General features: G+C 38.1%; 1 protein-coding gene across 1 annotated transcript; it reads left to right on the top strand.

Moving 5' to 3' along the window:
* Positions 1-6721: 6721 nt before the first annotated feature.
* LOC140226365 (protein XRP2-like) lies at positions 6722-19400 on the top strand. Its single transcript, XM_072306847.1, has 9 exons — positions 6722-6832; positions 9365-9482; positions 11674-11765; positions 14242-14414; positions 15169-15272; positions 15942-16070; positions 16756-16833; positions 17974-18076; positions 19054-19400. Exons 1-9 carry the CDS (start codon positions 6759-6761, stop codon positions 19221-19223), a joined length of 1041 nt encoding a protein of 346 aa, XP_072162948.1. The 5' UTR covers positions 6722-6758; the 3' UTR covers positions 19224-19400.
* Positions 19401-24718: the final 5318 nt, after the last annotated feature.

The following is a 24718-nucleotide window of genomic DNA, read 5'->3' on the forward strand; positions in this document are numbered from 1 at the left end:
AACCCAGTAATTACAGTAACTCTATATTCACCATTTCATTCTTATTAGAAATAATGTTTTTGTTTCAATTTCTTCATGTATTGCAAAATGCACAAACATGGACTGGGCCTAGTCTAGCTAGCGACTGATGACTTGCCCTTCTTGTCAGCATAGATTATACGCATAATGTTTTATTATTGAAATCAATTGTTAGTATACAACTGTGACTTCTGTACATATGGCTTACATATTGAGCCCTCCATAATTTGAGTTATGGCTGCATGACAGTGTAAGCTGTGATTCATATTTCAATTTAAAAAATAAAGGTATTTAAAACAAAAACAATATAATGGCAAAATCGTGAAATCCACCTGCATTGCACATTCTTCTGTGCACTTAACCCATATCGGGCCAACTACGGGATATTCCGTAGTTCGTCCGAACGCCACAGGGGCCACATACGGAAAATCCCGTAGTGAATAAAATGACATATGAATGACGTCATTCACTTTCGCTGAGTACTATGACTGTACTATGCATTGAATGGCAGCATGTTATATACCATATTAAAGATATTTTTTTCTTCTTTCAAATGATATAACTTGTTTATGTTTTTTTCACTGCTTGCTAATGAAGAGCGATTGTTTGGAGAGTTGTCTATTTGTCGGCGTGTGTGCGCAAATGGTGCTGGGCCACTTGGGTGTTTGTACACACGGGTGCGTTGGCCCGATATGGGTTGATAGCAAGCAGGACGCAAAATTTGTGTCCTTCTTCCCACTCCTCACTTCTCTCAGTAAATGTCCTTGCCGTGCATTATGACGTACTAGGCACTGGTTTGGAAAGTGGTCAGTCCCCACTGACCCATTCCACTCACATCTATGTACCCCTTTGTTTTAGACTTCTGCCTGAACACTTGACCAGTACATTCCATTGTGCTGACGACCACTACAACCGAGTAGTGAGTTCATTCATAAAATCTCGTGACCAAATATGGTTTAAGAACTTTCCCCTTCCCAAATTTGGACTGCCCTTCTTAGAAATATCCAGCATTTATGCATTAGTGAATAATAATCTCCTCTTTTATTTTATGCAAAGTGCCAAAGATAATATATTCATCTAAGTTTAAGTATAAATATCACTGTAAACCCATGTTCTTGGTTCTTGTTCAGCCGAACCACTGGTTCTGTCAGTCCTCTTGCCACCCAGTAGAGGGTTATATCCGCGATACACTCCAGCCCCGATTGGGACCACAACAGGGAGTGCCAAGTGTTTATATCGAGATTGTACTTTCACCAAGTGTTTCTGTATTGCGACAAATAAAATATACATTCTGGCTGAACTGGACTCTCCTTGTCTCTTCGACATTGTTATCAAAGTTGTGTCATAGTAAATTCTACTCAACTGTTTGTACGTTAGTAACACCCAGCGAAGTGTTACATTCTGGTGACAACGATACCGTAACACTCGCATGCAAGCCCACGCTTACCACCACAACGATCCAAAACAAGAGTGTTACACTGTGAAAGAAAGCCCTACCGCTGTGCTTATGTATGGTTGAACACCACACTGTGGAGCTGAAAATTCACAAGTATATTAACAGGAGAGCTGCCGCAGTATTAGTACAGACAAGCAGTGGTGGGGCCTACATGTATTTCAGGAGTATGCAAAGCAAACATGACCACACATTGATAGACAGTCTATTTACAGTCACAGTAAAGCAAGCCGCCCACAATTTGACCACAACACAGTCCAAAATTTGACCGCCAGCTACTGTAAACATGAATATCTTCATGTGACATATTTTTCACGCTCGGCCCCGTAAGAAGAGTTTCACGTATTTTTAATTCCGCGGAATCAACACATACATTTACATTTTATTCATACACGATTTTAGTCTCGGATACATTACAGAGTATGCGTGAACATCTCGAATACAGACAGAATTAGTGGATGAAGCATGACCTTGACAACCAGCAAAACTGGCGATATAAACCCTTTGGTGAAATAGGTCTATCTACAGCTGACACGATTGCGGCAACTTATGATAAGGACTTGGGGAACTAAGGAATAGAGTTAAAATGGATCAATATGAATTTGGACGTATAGGACCCCTATAAAGATATTCTGGGATGGCTATTTCCTAAATGATACATCGATACTGGTAGGGATGAATTGAAAGTGACAGAAAGGTCGACAGGAAAGAAATACGTCCAATACAAATAAGATAATTAAATGAGACTTTGAAATGAAAATGAAATTGTATCATCCAATCATATGACAGTGAAATAAGGCCCGTAGAAGTTGTGTATAATATGTTGATTGAATTTGAACGTTCAAAGTGCAAAGTTGTGCTCCTATATTAATGAAATTGAAACTGCAATTTGGCACGCATTTCATTGAATGCCAACTTTGAGACGTTAAAGGTCCAGTTTACCTTTGGAACAGTGATTTTAAAAATTTTCAAGATATCACCTTTGATGCATATCACGTGTACATCTGTTGTATCACAAAACATCCTAAAATATAAAATTTTTGCAATAAATCCTAAAATACAAGGATATATCAGTATTTTTCTCAATAAACCATAACTGTAGATGTTTTAGTCTGGAAGCATTCTTATTATATCTGTTGTTCACATTTTGTGTATTTAACAATACTTAACATCGATTATATGAATTCATATTTTTACAGTGGTTGTTTCTATCCGTAACCACATTTTAGAACTATTTTAAAGCACTAATGCTGGGTTTTAGTTTCATCTGCAAATGGTAAATTATGCCTTTAAATTGAATGAGTTTCTCTCTAAATTGAATGAAATAAAATCTAAAAGGAATGACATGAAATGAAACTGAATACTCAAAGAATTAAAATGAACCGTGAGAGTACAGCAGTGACCAAAATCGCTTGAATTTGAACGCTTTTCATTAATTCGCATGCAAATCAGATGAAATTGGGCGGGAAAACCTATTTATTAGTATGGGTAATACTAAAACTGCCTACATTGTATGTGTAGACTCTTGATGATGACATTAATGTATAAATCATGGATTGATGTGGTGCTAGTGTACTTTCACAGCTGTTTGTCAAATGATCTCCAAAGATGCACAAACTCACCCTTGTTATTCATTAACTTTATACTTGCATCTGAGTCTCCAAAGTCGAATAGATGTTAAGTTTTAACACTTTTAGTATTTACAGGTGTTGGAAAATCATTGGAAAATCTTAATCGCTTGAAATGCTGCTCTGTATACAAGCACACGTGGTACGAATATGTTCAGCGCAAGCTATAGGCCGATTATTTGGTATGAATGTAGCGACACTGTGACTTTTCCTATGGTGTTGTTGAAAAGCTAAAATTTGGGGTTTTTTTCTCTTTTCCTCAGCCAAGTCTTGCGTTAGCGGTTGTAGCTTAAAGGCGGTTGAGGGTGCGTGCGAGTGTGTGCTGCCACTTTTAACTTTATCTTTCTTTTCTATCTTTTCTTCTTTCATTTTCAGGTAGAATCTATACCTAAATTTCCCTTTCCTCCCTATCAATCATTTCTTTGTGGTTTTCCTCCTATCTAACTTTCTCAATTTCCTATAACTGTACTTTCTGCCTAATTGTTCTTTGTTTCCTTCATGGGTTGTTTTTCCCTACAACTGCAAGGGTCTTTCTTTTCTATCCTCTCCAATATCTTTTTCTTATGTGTCATTCTAATGAATCCCTTTATTTCCTTTTCAGCCTGTATAATTTTTCCTTTCCTTCCTAAACATCTTTGCTATCTTCTGGTTTTGATTCATCTCTCATTCTATTATTCTATACCTACATGTTGTAGTGCTTTTCTATTTTCAATCTGTATTTTCTCTTTGCTTTCCCCCCTTTTCTTTTTAAACCATCTTTCCTTCCATTATCTTTTAGTGAACTCTCTAATTTGTGAACATTTTGCTTCACTTTTCAAGGCTTTTTATATCTTTTCTTTCATTTCCTTTTCCCCCTTTTCCTTGCTTTTTTTTTTTACTTAAGGGCTTTATATTTTTTTCACCATTGTCTTATAGTATAATCACATTTTTCACAATCTTCTTTCATGCACACACACTTACACACACACACAACACGAACAACCCCAATCCTCAATCAACTAACTACTGCGACTCGGTACAAGCTGAGAGAAGAGCGGAAAAAGTATTATCTTTTTAAAGATACCATAGAACTAAGTACTTGCTCTGATCACTGTGATAGCTACAGTCAGATCAATCGCGGCGCTCGCTGCCATGCCGTGAATGTTTTGTATAGTAAGGGTACTAGGTCTCGCGCAGGGACCTAATGATCGCGCATAGCGTAACTGCGTATAGCAAGCGATATTACGCGTAGGACTAAGCGCAAAATTTACCGATACGCCCATGGAATAAACATACCTGACTTACCGCTCAACATGAGAAGGAAGAAGGTAAGAAATGTTGATTTCCAACAAATTTTCCACTAAATTTCAAATTTTTTACCTTGCACAAACCTACCTTCCCTTAAAATCTGTTCTAAGGATGTTGTAGCCTAGACGTGTCGTCTCGCTTGTCTCGTTCGTAGTCGATAGAATTCGTAATTTGTTCGATCGATCGTTTACCACGTGACGTCATCATACACAAGAACAATGTATAGGTCCCTACTGCCAGCTACGCTGAAATACTGTTAATAAATGTTGTTTTAAGTCAAATTTTAACACAACGATTATAATATTACAAAGGAATAAATATTTCAGTCTATCGAAGTTGAAGTGTGATTTCAATTTGAATTTGCTTGTGATTTCTTGCGCCAACTTGTGATATATTTGTGACAGGGGAGGGCCATAATGATACTGAAGAAAACAAATTAGATGAGAGTGTGACAAATGGGTGACGAAAATGAGAGGGTGACGAATGGGTAAGCACACACACAAACACACACACAAACACACACACAAAATATATGTTCATATTTTACTTTTTTCCATTTTATATTACGTGTATATTTTTGGTTAAAGTGATTAGAAATATTGTAAGAAAACTTTATAAATGAAAATCATTAACGATTATGAAAATATCAATGATAAAAATAATGATAATAAGAATGATAAAATGATGGTGGTGGAAGTGATAATAATAATAATGAAAATGATAATGATGATGATGATTATGATGATGGTGGTGGTGATAATAGTAATAATGATAATAATAATAATAATAATAATAATAACACATATAATAATAATAATAATAACAACAAATATAATAATAATAATAATAATAATAACACATATAAAAATAATAACAATAATATACACAAGTTAGGTAAAACTGCTGTTGCTTAACAGGGACAAATTTAGTATCAAGTGAAAAAATCTTCAGTCTATTGAAGGAGGCAGACTTAATCAGAAGAAGAAGAAGAAGAAAATATTCTACGAAAGCCGGAGCACGTTACAGCCGCAGAGGGGCAGACACTTTCACGCATGAAACTACAGAGGGCAGCTGCGCGATCTTTACATACCCCGAGAAATTGAACGCATAAAAAAAAGTCCGACATACAAACGGCGACAGCGCACTACTCCGTCATCGTATCATCAGGAGATTCTGGGAGATGATTTTTCTGCATTTTCGTGATATTCATTGAGAAATTCAGGTACGATTATGGAATAACTTCTATTATAAGAGCATTTCAAATTTTCGTGCGCGATATCTAGACCCCTCAACCATACATCAATCATCATGCCATGCTGTCGTCTGTCCCTGTTCAAAAACCACAGTTATTGCAGAGCGAACTAGCTGCGATCGACATATTCCGACAAGTGTTAAAGTGTCAAAAGTCACAAAAAAATGAAAAATTCCTTTTCTATAGCCGGACTTGAATCTCATCCATCAATATTCGACTTCGAGGCTGTTCATGTTGGATATTTAGAGTTTGTGTATGTTTGGAGATCATTTGACAAACACGTCACACTCACAGGTGCGAACGTACACTAGCGCCATTGTTGTTCCTGAGCCTTGAAAATTTCCGGGTGGACGTGGTGTGGGGAAGTCCGAAGATCATCGCCATACAAATTCACACAATCAACACACGGCATCGCAAAACAAACGCAACTTGCCCTTGCTTGGCCACATCACTACAGTACATCGTATCCGATATGTGGGACTGTGATACACGTCCTTTTTCAAACAACACTTGTTCGAGCGATTAGAGCCCATGCATCTACTTCAAAAGTGCATCAGACACATTGCATGAATAAACTGAGAGCCAAAATGAAGTATCGAAATTATAACATCGAAACTAAACACACACATTACAAATTGGCACAGGCATGTGCCAAACATAACAAAATTTTTACGTACCTTTCCTCGCCAATGTTGTTACTCTTTCGGATGATATCATCATTATTTTGCTGATTCATTGTTATACTTACTCTAGTGCATTTTCGGGCGAGCAGTGAACACGATTAGATATCAGCGAAATTGCCGTAATTGGACTGAACTACAATTTAGAGGAGATCATGAAAACAAAATAGATCTTATGTCAGTAATTTATTGTTTATAAAGATTAAAACTGTTTGTTTTCATTAATAAATAAATATAATTATTGATAAAATTATTGAAGTTGGGAACATACAAGGAATAATCGTACAATTATTCGCATGATTGTCAAAGAAATCCCTATTTTAAAATAGACTATTCCCGCTGATTGCAACCTTGCAACGAGACGCCGAAATCTTCCCACAAAATTATCGGTAGGCCTAGTTGCTCAAAAGCTGAAGTTGATATTTGCTGCAAACTTCACGATGGGGTGCTGTTTTTCAGATGGATCAGGGGATAAAGGGGACAAAGAAGATCCACCTCCTCAACAGTACAGTTGGTAAGTTTTTCATTCCGAGCAAATATTCTCGATGGCACCGGCAAAAATTGTCTGATCTCACCGCGTAACGCATAACGTTACTAGTCTACGTACAGTCACAGGTACACTACATAAGATATCATACAACAGCTGCTGCAGCAGCAACAACATCAACAGGCGGCGGGCGGGTAGGGTGGCTCTTCGCTCGTAGGCCTATCCTACTGTGGAGTGGAGTGTGAATAGGAACCTACAATGTACGTTAGGCCCTACCTACCAGCCTACTGCTTTCGACTTGGTATACTGTACGAGCTGAAATTTTCATGTAACTGTTACAGTATTTTCGCAAATTGCTACTTGGAGGACATTTTCGCGTGTTGTTAATTTCGCGGTTACGAGGGTCTAACTGAACTTAGTTAATCGCGCGTTGTTATTTTCGTGGTTCGAAGGCGATTCGCGAAATTCGCGAAATTTAAAATAAAACCACCGCGAAAATTTCAGCTCGTACAGTACCAGGGGCCAGGGGCGGATCAAGGGGTCCGTTTCATGAAGCTATCACATAGATCTAAATCTTAGAATGGCCAAAGTTGCTCATAAACATAGCTAATAAATAACGAGAGACTTTCACGGAGAAGTAAAAACCATTTCACGAAGTCTCTCCTAAGCTATGTAGAGAGACTTTAATTATTTCAATCGTCATGTTCGAAGTTAATACTGATTAAAATATGAGCATGTATCATTAACGTGTTCTCCCTAACTACACGCAGCCGCGACAAACGCGGCTGCACCTCTGTTCCTTCGCAGACGCCATTTTTCAGTGTGGTTGTGCGACTCCTTCATGAATATCTTTATTAATCGTGGAAAACTAAAATACAAGGAATTATCGTAATCTATGACAATCATTATAATCGGTATGCGATTTTTTGCTTAATTACGTCAAAAACTCACCGAAATGTGTGGCTGAAATCAGGTCTGTAAACGTCCTTATTGCTTCACTCCTCATCTGCGTGTTATATGAATGGCATTCACTCTCCTATAAAGCAAGTGGTCCATGATTCGGCAGGGTTCCATGAATCAACCGCTCTTACAAATAAAAATTCACTGAAATTCATGAATAAAAAATGGCGCATATCAAGTGCGAAATTCAAACTATGCAACTATCTCCACACGTGTTCCGAAGAGCATAACAGTGGGCCACGTCGCCAGACCCCCGAAATCGTTGTTGAACCCTCCCGGGTCAACTCGCACAAGCAGTTCAACGGGTAAGTAACAGGTAAGTAAAGTTGCATAGCAACACATATAGACTCGTTTCATTCCAAGTTTTAAAGTTACTAGTCCGTTTATCTGCATTGAATCTATACAGCAAGTACACTTACAGCCATGATTGCAACCGTTTCTGAGATAACTTGAGCGTTTACGCGATATTTTTATTTTGCATGCCACCCGTGCCAGAATTTCCTGCATCACCAAGGTTCGGACGCAACGTGTTGTGAATGCATTGAATCTCTCGCACAGCGTGCGAGTATAAGGATAGTACCGCGCTCTCGTAGTGCGATGTACTACAGTATGTATACGGTTTCGCCCGTGCGTAGCCCGCGCGCTGATACATTCACATAGGCAGGGCGAGCGCACGGCGCGGTACGTCGCGCATGTTGATGCACGGACATATGGGGCCGAACAATGAGTACAGGGGGCCGAACCATGGTTGCAGCGCAAGCGTTCGGATTATGCACGCTATTTTGCTTCCGCTGCTTATGATGACGAACATTGGGCCACTTGCTTTACTACAACCTGAGACGCGCTGTCTTTGAAGTTGTTGTTGTTGTTTATCAAGCATCTTTGAGTGGTCTCAGGTGATGTGCGTAATACGCTTGAGGACCGCGCGCTGTCCATTTGTTTTTTACAGGATTAGCGCGCACTTTCCTGTCTTTTCAGTTAACGTCTTTGCTGTCTAGACTCTTCATGCATGCATGCATGTTCTGTTGAATTTGCCAGCCACTGACTGTGATGAGTAACGATGGGGTCGGCTGGCCGCTAGATTGTCTATACAATTTTGATTGTGGCTTTGTGGAAGGAGTGCAGCAAGTTTGTTTGTTTGTTTGTTTGTTTGTTTGTTTGTTTGTTTTAGGGGGGCCCTTGGTTTTATTTGCTGGTTCTTTCGTGCACTCTTTCTCTCTCTCTCTCTGTCGGAGTGACTATAAAAGAGAGTTCTAAAGAAACCAACAAACAAACTTACTGTACAACCAGTTGAGGGGAAATTGAGACATTTGTCCGGCAATTCTTGACTAATCCGAGAAGTCATCTTACCCTATAAACAAGTCACCACTGCACAGTTGCTAGCTACAAATACAAAAGTTTCAACAGAACGTTTACACTTGCTTGAGGCGTAAACAAGAGTAGCGAGCATATATTAAGTCAGTATCTGTTACTGTAAGGTAGTGTAACATGCGCCCAACGCAACAGTACTACTTGCCATGATATCATTGTCATTTATGGATGGCCATCAAAGAAGGATTCATGTATTGTTCCCATACCGTCTGACCACTACCCATGCAGGGACAAGAGGGAAAAACTGGACATTAAGGACTTCACCTTTGCTGACCGCACCGGAGAGGTCCTGGGTAGGGTTCCGGGAAAGATCAACGGTCAGCGATTCATTGTAGAAAAATGCGAGGTAAAAACTTGCTCACAATGGCTACACTACTGCAGTCAGTCCGCAGCACCCGATAATTTGCTCGTATTTATTCAACTCGTATGCAAGCCCGCTCTAGGCTTGCATACGTAATGAGCTGCGTAAGGGGACTTTGTCCTTGGGATTTCGGCAACAAAAATACACCTTATGTTCACAAATTTGGTATCAAATTCAAGGAAAATATGTGAACTATCGTCACATGTTACTCAAATTATTGTAAATGAAAAATATCATAGCGTAATTTGAGCTTGAAAAATGATGAAAAAGGTAATTCGTGCAGTACACGTTCAAGACGTCAAAAAAATATCAAATTCACCTTGCGTCTCAATGAAAATGCTATATTTGGTAGTCCATCTCCTAATCTTTGTATCCATGTAAATATCTTGACAATTTGTTGCTTAATCCGGTCAGGAACCAGTAAAATATACATCAATGTCAGTGCTGATCAGCTTGAAACCGTGCAATCTCAAGAGTAAGCTCTCTCATTGGACAGCGCTTGCATTCAGTGCTTGCATTACGTCATTACCGTGCTACATAAAGGTTTCATGCCACTTGCGGTTTCTTGGCACGCGTGTAGTTCAAGCGCTGAATGCAAGCACTGTCCAATGAGAGAGCTCTTTCGCGCCACTGTACACTTTGTGTGGAGCATACTTCCGGCTTAGGAGTGAATTTTACAGACATTTCAAAATGGAAAAACTAGTATAAATCATGCTTGCGTCTCCTTGACTCCAATATATGATGAGCATCTAAGTTTCCTCTCTACGAAAAAGCCAAAATCAGAAACAACAGTTTCTTAATCCGGTCAGGAGCCAAAAAAGAACTTTACACGGCAAAATCTTCCGTGAAAAGCAGGTAAAATTTACGCAAATTCAACTGATTATATAGTCATGATAAGATCCGATGTTATACGCAAATTTAGTATCAAAATAAAGATCAAAGTCTGGAGAACAATTTACTGTGACTTGTAGCCATGACGAATTATGTACAAGTCGCTACACTGTGAAAACCATAGCCCTATCAAAGTCTCGCAAAATCTCGCACGACGAGACACCTTTCGAACGCAAAGATCGTCAACGAGAGTGCTGAATAAATCTTGCCGGATCAGCTCATTAGCATACGTGCTGCGGACTGACTGACTGGGCAAAATTGTATTCTATTATCAAAGTCATTTGTCCTTTTTTTTTCTTTTATCAGCCATCGTGAAATGGTGCTATATTATATTTTATTGTTGAACCTTTTCTATTTCCTATTTTCTATATTTTCTTTAACATTATTCTGGAGAGAGCAGCAAGCAAGCACTCTGAGTACATATGTAGTTCATACTGTAACTAGATATAGCACTATATAAGAATTTACTTAATATTATTATTAGTGGAGTAGTAGTAGTGGTAGAAATCATATTGAAATAGGGAAAGTGGTCATCAGCATTCTGTATGCTGGTATGATCTCCCTTATGCAGAGTATTCCAGGCCTCCCAACCATATTGAATTTGGAGGAAAGAATCTGAATTTTCACCATTCCCAGCTCTTGTTTCAACAGGAATTTCCTATCTTTCTGGATAATTTTACTGCACACTCTTACGGAAACTGCTCTTTTTCCCCTATTTTTGAGCCAAATCATCTCTGTTGGGAGGTCTGGGACTATTCATGTAACACTGCTTTACCTTTATAAGAGGTAAATTCTTGAGAAGAAATCATTGCTTGCCAGTAACAAACAACCTATTGCTTACTCTTAGGTTATACCTTTCCTTATTTTGCAAGATCTTTTTGTCTTCCCACTTTTCAATTCCTTCCTCAGAATGGATCTGATCAGTGTAAAGTGCAATTAACCCTCTTACACACAAATTGAAAGTTTTAAGATATTTTATAATTTGTATTCACACCAGAAAGATGAGATTTTACAGAGCAAACTACTCCCTTCAAATTCATGAAATTCTTCTGTTGAGTTGTTTTTTTTTTTAATTGCAACTGATTTAATAACAAATTGCCCTTCATTGACATACATTGTAAATAAGCACTGCATTGATTAATGTTTAAGTAGTAGCCATGACAAATAAAATAATGAGCATATTTGGGGGGGGGGGGGGATTCGAACCTACAACCTCCTGATCTCCAGACAGGCGTCTTATCCACTGAGGATTATTTGTCCCCTCTCTTTTCCCTGGTACGTGTAGGACTGCAGCATCTACCTCTTCGATCACATGGCTACTATCACCGTGGATGACTGTACCAACTGCAGACTGTTCATTGGTCCCAACAAAGGGAGGTAAGGTCTGAGGCTACTACCATGACCTTTGAACTTTTGTTAGTAACCCTTCCTATACCGATAAGTCAATTGTGCACAAATCTCACTCACAAATCTATGGACAGGTAATGAATTTGGCGTGCAGGGGGTCAAACCTTGGACCATTCTTTGATAGTCACTGAATTGAATTGAATTGAATTTATTTCCACTTTATAGGGTACTTTATGAGGTGGTACACCCTGATTAGCTGAGCTGGTTCCCATAGGGGTTAAACACCACTCATTGGGATACATGTATATCCCAAGCAGAGGGATACCTCGGTTCCTGTCTTGGTAGATTTCTGCTGTGTTGTTAGTCTGCCCCCTTTTTTATGCCTCCGCCACGAAGTGGTGCCGGAGGCATTATGTTTTTGGGTTGTCCGTCCGTCCGTACGTCCGTCCGTACGTACGTCCGTACGTACGTCCGTACGTCCGTCCGCTTTCGTTTACGCGATAACTTGAGTAATATTTACTGGAATTTTACCAAACTTGGTCCAAGTATGAAGTATGATGGGGCAACGATTTGATAAGATTTTGGGTGAAATCGGCTGAAGGTCAAAGGTCAAAGGTCAAGGTCAAATCATGAAATTGTATCCGTTTACGCGATAACTCAAGACTGTATGGAGCAAATTTCACCAAACTTTGTTGGAGGATGATGTATGATGGGACAATTACTTGATTAGTTTTTCAGAGAAATCGGACAGAGGTCAAAGGTCAAAGATCAAGGTCAAATCCTAAAATTTATCTGTTTATGTGATAACTCAAAACTGGATGAAGCAGCTTTCACCAAACTTGGTCCAAGGATGATGTATGATGGGACAATTAGTTGAGTAGATTCTAGTGACATTGACAAGAGGTCAAAGGTCAAAAGGTCAAGGTCAAATGCTAAAAATGTTGCTATTTCCCCCATATCTATGCAATGCCCGCAGTTATTTTCTTGAAACTTAGTGTAGACATGTACTACTGCGTAAGGATTCTCTAGAGAGAGAGACATGTCATAAGGTCAAAGGTCAAAAGGTCAAAGGTTAGGTGAAAATGTTGCAATATCACTTTTCTCGCAAATGGTTCAATGTATCTTCATGGAACATATGCATGTACTGACTGGCAGGGATTATCTAGGGAATTTAGGGGTCATGGGTCAATAGTCAGGGGTTCAAAGGTCAAGGTCAACTCGTCAAAATGTTACTACTGTATTTCCCTCATACATGTATACTAGTATATATGCAATGATTGCATTATTAGTTTTAAAAGTGTTTAATATATGTACATGTATTACTTGATGGAGATTCTCTTGGAAATTTCCAGCCAGAAGGTCAAAGGTCAAAGGTTAAGGGTCAAAGGTCAGGTTTAAATGAAAAAAAAAATATTTTGTACTGTAATTACACTCTTTCTTCATACCTTGAAAATTATACTCAATGCATAAACTTATAATAAGGTCGGTCAGAAGTCAAGTAAAAATTTTCAATTCCCCAAATATGTGTACCTGCACTCTTAAATAGACAATTATAGCAAACCCAGTTCATGGAAAGTGAACATTCAAGATATCTCTGACAAACCTGTTATTTCGATATTTTGCCAGTTATGTGAAACTGTCATCACACATTGTCAAGACATTGTACTATACACCTATTGGGAGAATCATGCATTATGGCGGAGGCATCAGTCGCCGTAGCGACATTTCTAGTTTTTTTTTTTTTGTAATTAACTGTACCATACAAAAAAATAGACAGGATCTTCACATGGGCCGAAATCACTAGCTAAGATGCTAGCTTTAGAAAACTTAAATAGCATTCGCAAAGCTCAGAGCATATAATGATAGATTGTGCATTTATGTTATGAACCTTTTCACCAATTTGGGCTCACGCTACAATTTGGATTTTGCTGACCTTCACAAAACTTCAGCTATTCAGTTGTTTGTTTGTTTTTCAATTTGGAGAATCCTTTCACACACAAATTTACTAATTTTTGAGCAGCCAAGTCACTGTTTGATGCTACAGATTTATCTGTGTTATTGTAAAGTTGTTAATATTGATGTTTATGTTTGTATGTGTGAGCACACAAATAAGTTCAAGTTGGTCACCCAAATTATGTGTGTGTGGTTTTGCTTGTGTATTCAAACATTTGCTGTAAAAACAGAAACATTCGTGAGGTGAAACTTGGGAGAATTGCCACTGGCATTCAAAGCACTGTGTAGACAAGATCTTTCATATTCTATGCATTTTGCTTTTGCAAATCTTAAATTGGCCCCTTGCAAAATTCATGAAAGTTTCCGGGAAAAAAAAAGTATTCAAAAAGATTGAAATTTCACAAGATTAAAGTTTCACAAGAAAAATCTGACTTTGCAGCATGCCACGACAAAATACCAATCTCCTGGCAAGACCTGCATTCTGTAGATGGAGATTATAAAGTGTACCTCTCAAACCTTCACTCTAACGTCTATCACCTCTCTTTCCAATCAGTGTGTTCCTGAGGAACTGCAAGTCTATGAAGTGCATCGTCGCCTGCCAGCAGTTCCGCACCCGGGACTGCCGCAGTGTAGAGACCCTGCTGCACTGCGACTCCAAGCCGATCATCGAGTCGTCCACCCACATGAAGTTCGGCTGCTTTCAGTACTACTACCCCGAACTCTACGGTGAGCAGTGAGGGCGGTATTTATTTTTTTTAAAATAGATAAAAGGAAAAATGATTGATTGTGAGATCTGACATACTGAAAGCAACAGCAGAAACAAGTACCGGTACTTGGAAGATACTCATTTACTGTATATATTGCCATATATTTCGCAAGTCTAAATTTTCGCGAATCAGGAAAACCTGACGATTTCGCGAGTGGTTAAATTTGCGATCGTGGAGTCCTGCACTGAACGGAGAAATGTACACACATACGTCATCATTCACATTGGGATCAGAGTCAATATTTTCGCGTGTCTTTAATTTCGCGAATAGCACCCGACTCGCGAAATTCGCGAAAATAAAAACCTTGCGAAATATTCGGCGAATACAGTAGTTGTCTTCAGTTTTGATTAATCTCTCACTCACATCCAATCCATCTTCACTGCTTTCTATTTAAATGATTTTTGTCTCCAGAGAAACCTGATGAAGTTATCCCTCTCCCGCTGCCATTTTTAAACGCAGGAAAATGCAGCAGATCTTCCAAACACTGCAAGTATAAAAGTACACCAGATAGCGGTCTGTACTTCAACCTTAAAAAGAGGAGGAACACTACATTGAGGATGCACAAAGATGTCTGTCTATGATGGTTTGTGTTTTGTTGTTTTCATTGTTCCATTGATTTGCATGTTGAGTGGGCATAAATACAGTTCACATCAGCTACTTCTATCATGGATGTCTGTGGACTAGTAAAAGAGTGGTACCCTACCCTTTCTCAGATCAATTCAGGGCAGCCAGCCTGAAGCCGTACAACAACACGTGGAGCTCCATACATGACTACACACCAGTCCCTGGTGAAGATAACTGGTCTCTACTACCCACGGTAAGACATACTGTAAACTCAAGCATTACCACTGTTATTCCAAATTAAATTTGTAATCAAAGGAGTAAGGAACTTTTTTCCAAAGTAACCAACACCAATTTTCAATTAATGCCTTGATTTCTGGGTTTTTTTTCCTTTCCTTTTGAAAGATATAGGCTCACTAGAGTTTGGAATTTCATATTATGTGTAGTTGACACTTTTGGCAACTTTCAGGTTATGTTTGTGATAGTAGTTATATTTTTATCATTCATTTGTTCTCATCTTCCATCAAAAATAGGAATGCACTATTGCAATATCTTTGTGAAGTTATTCATGAAGAACAATATATTATATTTATTTAAATCAATGGCATTTTTGCGTCAATGTAGGACAATTTATCAAGAGATGCAATAAGATTTATCTATCTGAACAGAAGATGCCAGCTTCTGTTAAACAAGGAATGTTCGCATGCATTTTGATTTTGAGAATTCCGTGAGAGCCAAGATTCACAAACTTCAAATGCACGGGAAAGTTCTTGTCTACACTATAATGTATGCATTGAATGTCAGAGGCAACTCGCGAAAATTTCATGCCGCAAAAAAGGCCGTTGGCTGCAAGACGTGAAAATTTCATGCCACAAAAATATCTTGTTTTACAGTGCTGATTTGGATTTTTCTTTTCTCACCCAAGGATTTAAATCTGGAAGAGTTCTTGCCATTGCCAAACATAGAGGAGTTGTCGTCGGTGGAAGTGAGCCTCGAGCAGGGAAGGAGTGTTGTCCCTGTCACACACGGGACCAGGAGACCTGTAGGGGATCTGGTGAGTGGCTTAACACTTTTGGTGCCCAAGTGAATTAGCTCCGGCATTCTAAGCTGTTCCAGTGGCATCATAAGACCCCCTTCCCCCTCCCACCTCATGAAAATACAACTACTATTACTAATGATAATGATAATATCAATAAAGCCAATAATATTGATAATAATTTAATGATAATAATAATAATAATAGTAGTAATAATAATAATAATGATAATAATAATAATAATAATAATGATTATAAGAATAATAATAACAATTAGTAATAATGGTAATACTACATCCACTTCTTATAATCATCATCATCATCATAATGAAGAAGATAAATAGAACTAAACCCAGACAAACAGTAAGTAAGCAAGACAACGAAATGGACAAGTGACCTAACAAGTTATCACACAAAACAACAAAGTATGTTCAAAAATCACTTGACCTTAAGGCAACCCACTTTCATGTAAGTGTGTGTCCTCTCACACAAAGACCACTGTAATGCAACAGGGATAGGATAATGACTACAATGTGTAATTTCATTTCTCTACCAGTTAATTTCTGGACGTTTGTGTCCTTAATTATAGAGAAATATAAAGTTTGAAGTATGAAGTGCATGAGATCCTACCCCTTTGAGGGAAATTATTGGTCCATATCAGAAAGACAACCAAATTTTGACAAATTTGTGTCTTACGCTGCAGAGCTGTCTGATGCTCATCTTCAAGAGTGACCATTCGGAGGAGAGAATACGAGCAGTTATCAAGGAACTTCACGGGGATGTGAGTATGCAGCTGCTGTCACTGCATGCAGGGCCAGTTTGAGGCTTTGCCACTGTTGTTGCTGCGAGGTTCTTAAGTGTGTGTTTGCTTATATTCTTAAAGGGAGAGTATAGTATTGCTTTAGGTGAGGATTTAGCTTTTAACTCTTTTCAAGATGCTTTGAAACCACTGTATGAAATGTGAAAGAGCATATAGTTCTGGAAGGAATTCAAAGTTTATTTGATGAAAATAGGTTTTAAATGACTGAGATATAAAAAAAAAACACAGAGTAAAACAAAGGAATCCTAATGAAAGTTTGGTCCCACATTTTATTAGGATTGCTCTGTTTTTGACATCTCGCCCATTTCAAAACCAATTTTCATCAGATACACGTTGAATTCCTTATGGAATTACTTGCTCTTTCACATTTCAAAAGAGGTTTCTCATTATCACAAAAAGTCATCATCAAAAAATATTGGAAACCTTAGGCTCCATCTCAGCCAAAAGTGTACCATCCCTTTAAAGAATCACTGAGAGAGAAACTGCCTGAATTCCAGAATGATTTGGGGAAGAGTTGCCAAGTTTCCCTAATTCTGCAGGAGGTTTCCTGAAAACTTTAGTACTTCTTCATTCTTTGGCAAATGAGGAGGTCACAGACATTTTCGCAAGATGATGTTTTTTGTGCAATTAGACACTGAAGCCATCGGAAGTGCACGAACACCTGTCGGTTTACGGTGGCCGCCACTTTACTGTACATGTACAGTGCGTAGTATCTGACTGAGTGCACAAAGATGCGCAATGCAATCAAGACCAGGTGTCAATATCTTCATACAATCGATGTGTTATTAATCAGTTGAGGGTGAGTCCCAAATATACTCGGGCAAGTGTCTATGGGAAATGCGTGTAGTAGCAAAGTCAAACCGTCCTCAACGGGTTAAATTTGCAACCAAACAGTGATTCTCTTTTTTGAAAATAGCAGCTCTTACAGTATAATCTCGATAAGAGAAGCACGATAGATCAAAACAAGATGTCAGACATGTGCAAAAATAAAATTTTGTTGCTATGAGGAGGAATATCTTTTACGTTTCCATCAGGGCCTATGAATGTTTCAGTCCATGTTGATGTGGTTTAATGCAAACTTACTCTGCCTGTTGTATTCAGAGTTCCTGTGTGTTAGTGAAGACGAGACAGACGATGCTGGACCCCCAGGATATCACCAGGATGTTTGGTGGCAACGGGACCCTTAAGGAGGCAACCAAGAAAGGTGAGATGGAGAGAAATAGGGAAAGAGGAAAGGAGAGAAGGGGGAAGAGAAGGAGAGAAGGGGAAAAAGAAGAAGAGAGGGGAAAAGAGAAAGAGAGAGAGGAGAAGAGGAGTAGGTTGGAGAGAGAATGAGAGAGGAGGGAGTTTTACTAACTTTTATCTCTAGGGGCTCATTTGGATAAGAAAAATCTTTATATCTGAAAAGAAATGTAATGGCCAGGAATAGACGAAAACATAACATTTATTTTGAATCTTGAGTGCCCAATCGGACCCCAAAAATCCAAATTTGGTGGCCCAACATCTATTTTTAATGGTCCCAGGCCACAACTGTTGTTGAGCCCTGCATACTCTGTAATCCAATCTCAAATCAATGCACAGCCAAGTTTCCAGGAAACTTGTAATATTGTGCAGGGAATGATTTTCCTGGTATCGCATGGCAATTTGCTATGCATTTTTATACCACTGCTATGCAAACTTAAACGTTTGTGTAGCAGTTTTCTTTAATAGAAATGTGCAGGATACCATTTGAAATATTGTTTCATCAACTGAAATTGTGTATCAAATTTGAGTTGGAAAATAATTCCCTGTTGTGAAAAGACTGCTTCCTTTAGTGGAGGTTAACTCCATCTGGGCCAGGGACTTTGAGCAGTGTGTGTTGCTGTTATGAAGATGATGAAAGGTCAAAGCAGTTGCAGTAATATGCATGATAGCTTGTGGTACTCATAGTAAATAGATAATCATGATAAAGATGATTTTATTCTTTGATAATTATACTGAATGACAATAAAATTGACATAGATTGTAATAATCATGAATGAATATAATTAAATTTTATTTATTCATCGTTATAATTTTTTTCGTTGTTATGATTATCATTTTTACAGATATTAGTCCTATTTTTTATGTCATCATTGAATCATTACACCCACTGAATCTAAAATTGTCATCATCTTGTTGTCCTTCACACATGACCTGCAGGTCTCACGACATCTCTAGAAGTCAATGGAACGGACACCATCGCAAAATGCCAGGCTATCGTCCAGCAAGTCGCCAGTGATGCGGTCACTTACATCTCGCCTGACCCCGCGGCAGCATCCCGAGATCTGGACAACTGGCTCAATTTCCTGGACTCGCAAATGACCATGTGAAAGCACTATGAGAAAAACGATCAGAAGATGAACTCAAGTTTCTGTGGTCCCACTGATAGGAATCAGTGTAAGGGAGGTATGGTCAGTTTCTGTAGTCCCACATCATTGCAGGATTTGTAATGTTTTGATGGGCGGTGCAGCAGTTTGTGTAGTCCCAGATGCAGGGAATAGGTTGAGTGACTGTGCTGAGCATTTTTTTTTTTTGCCTACTTTGTCAAGGTTCTGTCTATAGAGGGTGCTTTACTTATGCACTGGGACTTGTCTGAGTATGAGATTATCATCGGGATGAATACTTCATTTAGTGAGTTGGTATTGAAGTGATTGATTTCAAAGTGCAAGAAGGTGTCCTCGTTGTGTCGACTTAAAGGTTGATGTGAGAAACTTGTCGACTGTATAGAGGATGACATTGCTATGAAAACAAGAATATCCTTTTGAGACAATCTAGATGGCACATTGGCTGTCATCAGTCTCAATCTCTGTCACTTTTTTTCTTTTTGCTGCATTGATGTAGAATTTCAATTGCATAAGGCATTTTTAGAAGGAATTGTGCTGAGTGTGTTGAATAGGGTACAGTGATGGCATGTGAGCCTGCATTAAAGCCCTTTGAGACACAGTGTGGACTCCCCCTAGTCACACGCTTGTGTCAGTGTAAATGTTTTGGGAACATCTTAAAGAAAATCCCCGTCAGAGCTGCCAAGTCCCCCTCATTTTGCTTGAGGCTTCCTGAAGACTTCTCTATCCCTTTATATCTCGATGATAGGCATCCCCCTGCTTCAGGGATTATTTGTGAACATTGAGAAATCATGTATTACATGCACTCATCTCACCGATTTCTCTTCAAAATGGCCCTGATTTTTGAACGGTGAATGTTGGCGGCCCCGATTTCTGTGCATGGTAAAGAAGAGCCAGGGAAAATTGTCAGTTTGCTCTCTGAAAGAGATCATCATATCTCGTGACCGAGTGAAATGATACATACTTTGGGATGGGGAGAAATAGAGAGATAAAAAAACATTTAAAATGAATCTCATTTCTTCTTTGAATTTCAAAGCTGTGAAGAAAACATTGGAAGTCAAGGGGCACTTAGCAGATTATGTTTGTAACAGAAAAGCCTGAGAAGAACTATGACTCAACAAGGGCAAGTGGTTGTAGCAAGTTGCCGTGATAGCATTAGGATTTTCCTCGATTTACCGTAGAGTGTTCTTCATGTACATAGCTGATTCTTCACTCGCCAGTCTTGCTCTTTTTGGCAACTTTGGTTCCAGGAAAAAAAAAACAACAACAACAAAGGTTGCATAGTAAAGTCGCTCATCAGAATTTAATTCTTCTGTGTAATGAAAATTAGGTCTGCATTGTACTATTTGCCGTTTGTTGCAAAGATGATGATACATTTGATGTAGACTTGTAACTGTATTCATGTTATTTAACTTCATTTGCATGTGGAACAGCTTGTTGTACTTGAAGTAGAACATGAAATTGCAGGGTGTTTGTATGTATGTGATTGTTTGTTCATTTTCATTAGTTTAGATATTGACCAAATTGCAACATAGTTGTACAATTACAAGTACAGTTTTAATGAAAAAAAAAAGGATGATATATTGCATTTATGAAGAGCATTGTTATCTGGGGGACTCTTTTTGTGCTGTACAAATTTTTTCCCAACACCACTGGCTTCATATCCAAGTTGATAATTTAATAATACTCCCTCTGAGGGCAAATTTAGCGATACAAAGGTGCCAAAGTTCTGTTATTGGTTTCTTCTTCTTTTTTTTTTCTTTTTTTTTTGGGGGGGGGGGGCAGTATTTTGCACTCTATGTTGTCAAAAATACTGCAGGTTACATGGAAAATGCTGGTTTTTCTCCATAATTGTATTCTTACACATGTCTTTTGCAGAAAAGGTAAGAATATTGTTTTTATGCCTTATAAGCCCGCAAAATACTGCAGTGTTCTTTATAAGGTTGACTTCCCAGGGGATAGTTAATAATCAAGTGTAACATTTAGTCACCATAGATTACACAATTTGTGTTGACAGCTCTTGAACATATTCTGTTGAATGTGGCAGCAAAAAAAAAAAAAAAAAAAAAAAAATATTCGGTTGTATGACCATGTAATCTTGTAGTTGACCTGTAGCTCTATCTTCAGGCAAAATTTTGTGGCGATCACACGATCGGAAGCCGAGATCTGAAGGGGGGATCAAATTGACCCCCCCCCCCCCAGTAAAAACTTGGTCTCAAATAGCCCAGTTAAATTAGGGGTAATCAATGAAATCACGCAAAATTACTCAAATCCAAAGGTATCGCTCAATATTCTTTTAGTGTACAAGTAAAGGATGAGTCTCATTTTGTGATATATTTGTGACAATCAAGCCAGTTCTCCTAAACTTGTATGGGAAGTATTCTGTCGTGTGCTTTTAGAATATGCAGTGTATGATGGTCTTCATAATGAAGACATTGTTTTGGTTTTTAAGACAAGCTGTTCATTCTGGTACATGTGTGGATGGTGTCTAATGAAAACATTCTTGACTGAATCAAAATCAGATAACAATTTAAACATAAAACACTTCTTTTACACTCAGTCTGGTAGGAATGCTGCCAACTTTGGTATGAAATACGTGGGCTGCCAATTTTGCTTATCGTGTTTGTTTCTGGGATTATTCTTTGTGGTCAGTGAAAATGCTGTATTAATGCTTGTGTGGCATATATTTGAGATTTGCTGCCTAGACTGATATCAGTTTTTACCATACCTTCACAAAAAAACACTTTCCTTTTGTGAGGCCATCTGTACATGTGAGACTTTTGTCACATAGCTTTCTACTAGTTCCCGGAAAATATTCTGGGGCTTTAGAGTCATTGACTTGAATTATCCAAACAATATGTTTCTCTTTCAGTGCTATTAAATGTATTGGATATATATGGACTTTAAATTGTAGAGACGTGTGTGTAGAAATTGAAAGCCTATGAATGTATGCTATATTGAGTGAGAAGCACAGAATTTATTCTATATAATAAAATTATTATTGCTATGCGATTAATTCAAACAGTTATTGTTGAAAATGAAGAGCAGCCTTTTTTTCGTTTGCACTTGTTTTGCCTTATGATGTGAATGGATGTACATGTACTGGGATTACTTGTCAAGAATTCACCATTTTGTTTTCATCAGGTCATATCATAAACAAATGCCTATTGAGGTTATTATCTCTCTTCTTTTTTTTTCGGTGCTAGATTTGAGAGTCTGCCTTTCTTTTTCATGACCCTATTATGATACGACAATGAGATTACTCTTATTGTTTTCAGGGAAACTTTGTCACAATGTAACGATGATTTTTTTTTCAAAATTGCCATCGCTGATTATGAGACTCCATGTGAAAATCCAACAGACAAGATTTGGATAAGAAATAGGCTTAGTTGCTTGAGGGTACAAAGCTGATTCGTAAATATAGGTACATTTGCCTACCTGTTAGTGTAACACTGATATAATACACTATTGTTTTAACAAAGCGATTTCCCTTTTAATAGAGTAAATAGATTTAGAATACTTGAGCAGTGAAACTCTTGTAGTGTAGGGAGCGTCTATGATTGTGATTATTATCTAACAAGATGTCATGTGGGCATGTTAGATAGCTGTTGCAGTCACGTAGTAGTGATGTTTGAAAAGCACTACTTATATTTACTGTTCCTGGAAAATGACAGGAAATTTTGCCTTGTTGCAATTTCACAGAAAGGTAGGATACTTCTGTGTAGAATGAATGTACTGTATGATGCATTGTTAATGATGTAGCTATATGAATTCAACATAGTGAGATACAAGTGTAGGGTAAGGAGGTGTGTTTCATTTGAGGAACAGTTGAAGAAATAAAGCATTCTAGGCAACTATGACTGTAGCAACACTACAGTCGTGTAACTACCACCACGACTTTTCCAGATGCCCAGAGGAAACATACCAGACAAACTGATTTATTAGTAGATTGTATCAGATTGGTTAAATGTGTTGTATGAGGTTTGATAATGATGGCTTTTTTTTTATTTAGCACTTCTTTTGCCGTTTGGCAACTTTATCCTCTTTGGCATATTTTTCTTGATAGCAGAATTGTGATTTTTACTGTGTCTTTCAGGGTTGTAAATCTTTTGTTACTTTTTTTTTCCACACTGAATATTTCTTTGAACAACAGCATGTGGTATCATGGCAAGGGTTATTTGTGTGTTTGCTGCTTAACAGCTTCTTGTTTGCTTCATTGTATGCTGGGGTCTGTTTCATGAAAGTCTAATGATAGACTTTATGCTCTTAAGACACACTTGGATATGAGAGACTTCATGGAATGGATTTGAAAGACTCTCATAGAGCTGTGTACATGAACATCTTTGGCCATTCTGAGATATATGTAGACTTTTACGTAATGACTTCATGAAACAGAGCCCTTGTCAATTTTCTTGGCCTACATGTTCACATTTTAGTCAATGCTTGGTGAGATTTAACAGTAATGTAACTTCCTTAAGTGAGAATTTCTTTTTTCCCCCTGATGGAATTGCTGACTGTTCTACATCCCGAAAGCAAAGTACGGTAATTTGGTTTCCCGAAAAGCAGAATGTTTTGTGCGTGCATATGTATGAAGCTTGAGCCGTACTGATGTTCTAATTTTAGAATGAACTCTTGCTGTAGTATGTTGTGTCAGAGAAATAATTTGTGTGTCTAAAAGGAGCCTGTGGTAGTAAATCATAGAGCAAAAACAAAACATGAAACTCATGTTGTAACTTGATGACTAGAAACATGTAGGTGTCTGTTATATGTCTTAAAAATGAAGATTTTCAAAATGTTTATGTCAAGGATTTGTTAATTCCTCTGTTGTGTGTAATTGTATGAACAGCCTTTTATGTACACTGCATGCAGTTTAGGTGCCGTGAAAACAAATTATGGAAATCAATTTGTCAAAGATGTATGCATGTTTTGTATGACTGTGATATAACTGCAATGAATGTGTAACAGTATCTTCTCATTGTTGCTGTTAATTGCAAAAGTACTGTATTCAACTAGTGTCTATCCCTTTCTTGTGCTTCTCCAGAATTTTATACCATTACTGTGACACGGTTTGATATCTTTGAACATTTATGACAATGTACGCTGTACAATGTGAAGCGTGACCTTCGGCACATTTAAAATATGCTGTCAAATCTGTGGTAGTGCCATCAACTTGAACACTGGGAACAGCCTGGTACTGAAAGCACTCGTGCACTGATGAATTACAGTGCACTCCCGTTATAACGAAATGCTCGGGACCGGCAGTTTTCTTTGGTTATAACGAAATTTCGTTATAACCGAACAAATACAATATATAACGAAAACAAGAAAATCACATATATATCACATTCTGTTTGCTGAATACTCATCATACACTGAAAAGCTATATGAAATGTGATGGGATAACTGTATTACAATAATAAACGCAAGTTCCCCTCAGAAACTGTGCGTGACACAAGGAGCGAACACACAGTGATGTGAAGCGT

The sequence above is a fragment of the Diadema setosum genome, chromosome 3 (genome assembly GCF_964275005.1).
Source record: "Diadema setosum chromosome 3, eeDiaSeto1, whole genome shotgun sequence".
NCBI classification, from domain to species: Eukaryota; Metazoa; Echinodermata; class Echinoidea; order Diadematoida; family Diadematidae; genus Diadema; species Diadema setosum.

Excerpts from the sequence above, each read along its gene's own strand:
- LOC140226365 (XM_072306847.1), top strand. The coding sequence starts at position 6,759 with ATGGGGTGCTGTTTTTCAGATGGATCAGGGGATAAAGGGGACAAAGAA. Across the intron at positions 9,483-11,673 it reads TCATTGTAGAAAAATGCGAG|GACTGCAGCATCTACCTCTT; the intron begins GTAAAAACTTGC and ends TGGTACGTGTAG. Across the intron at positions 16,834-17,973 it reads TCAAGGAACTTCACGGGGAT|AGTTCCTGTGTGTTAGTGAA; the intron begins GTGAGTATGCAG and ends TGTTGTATTCAG.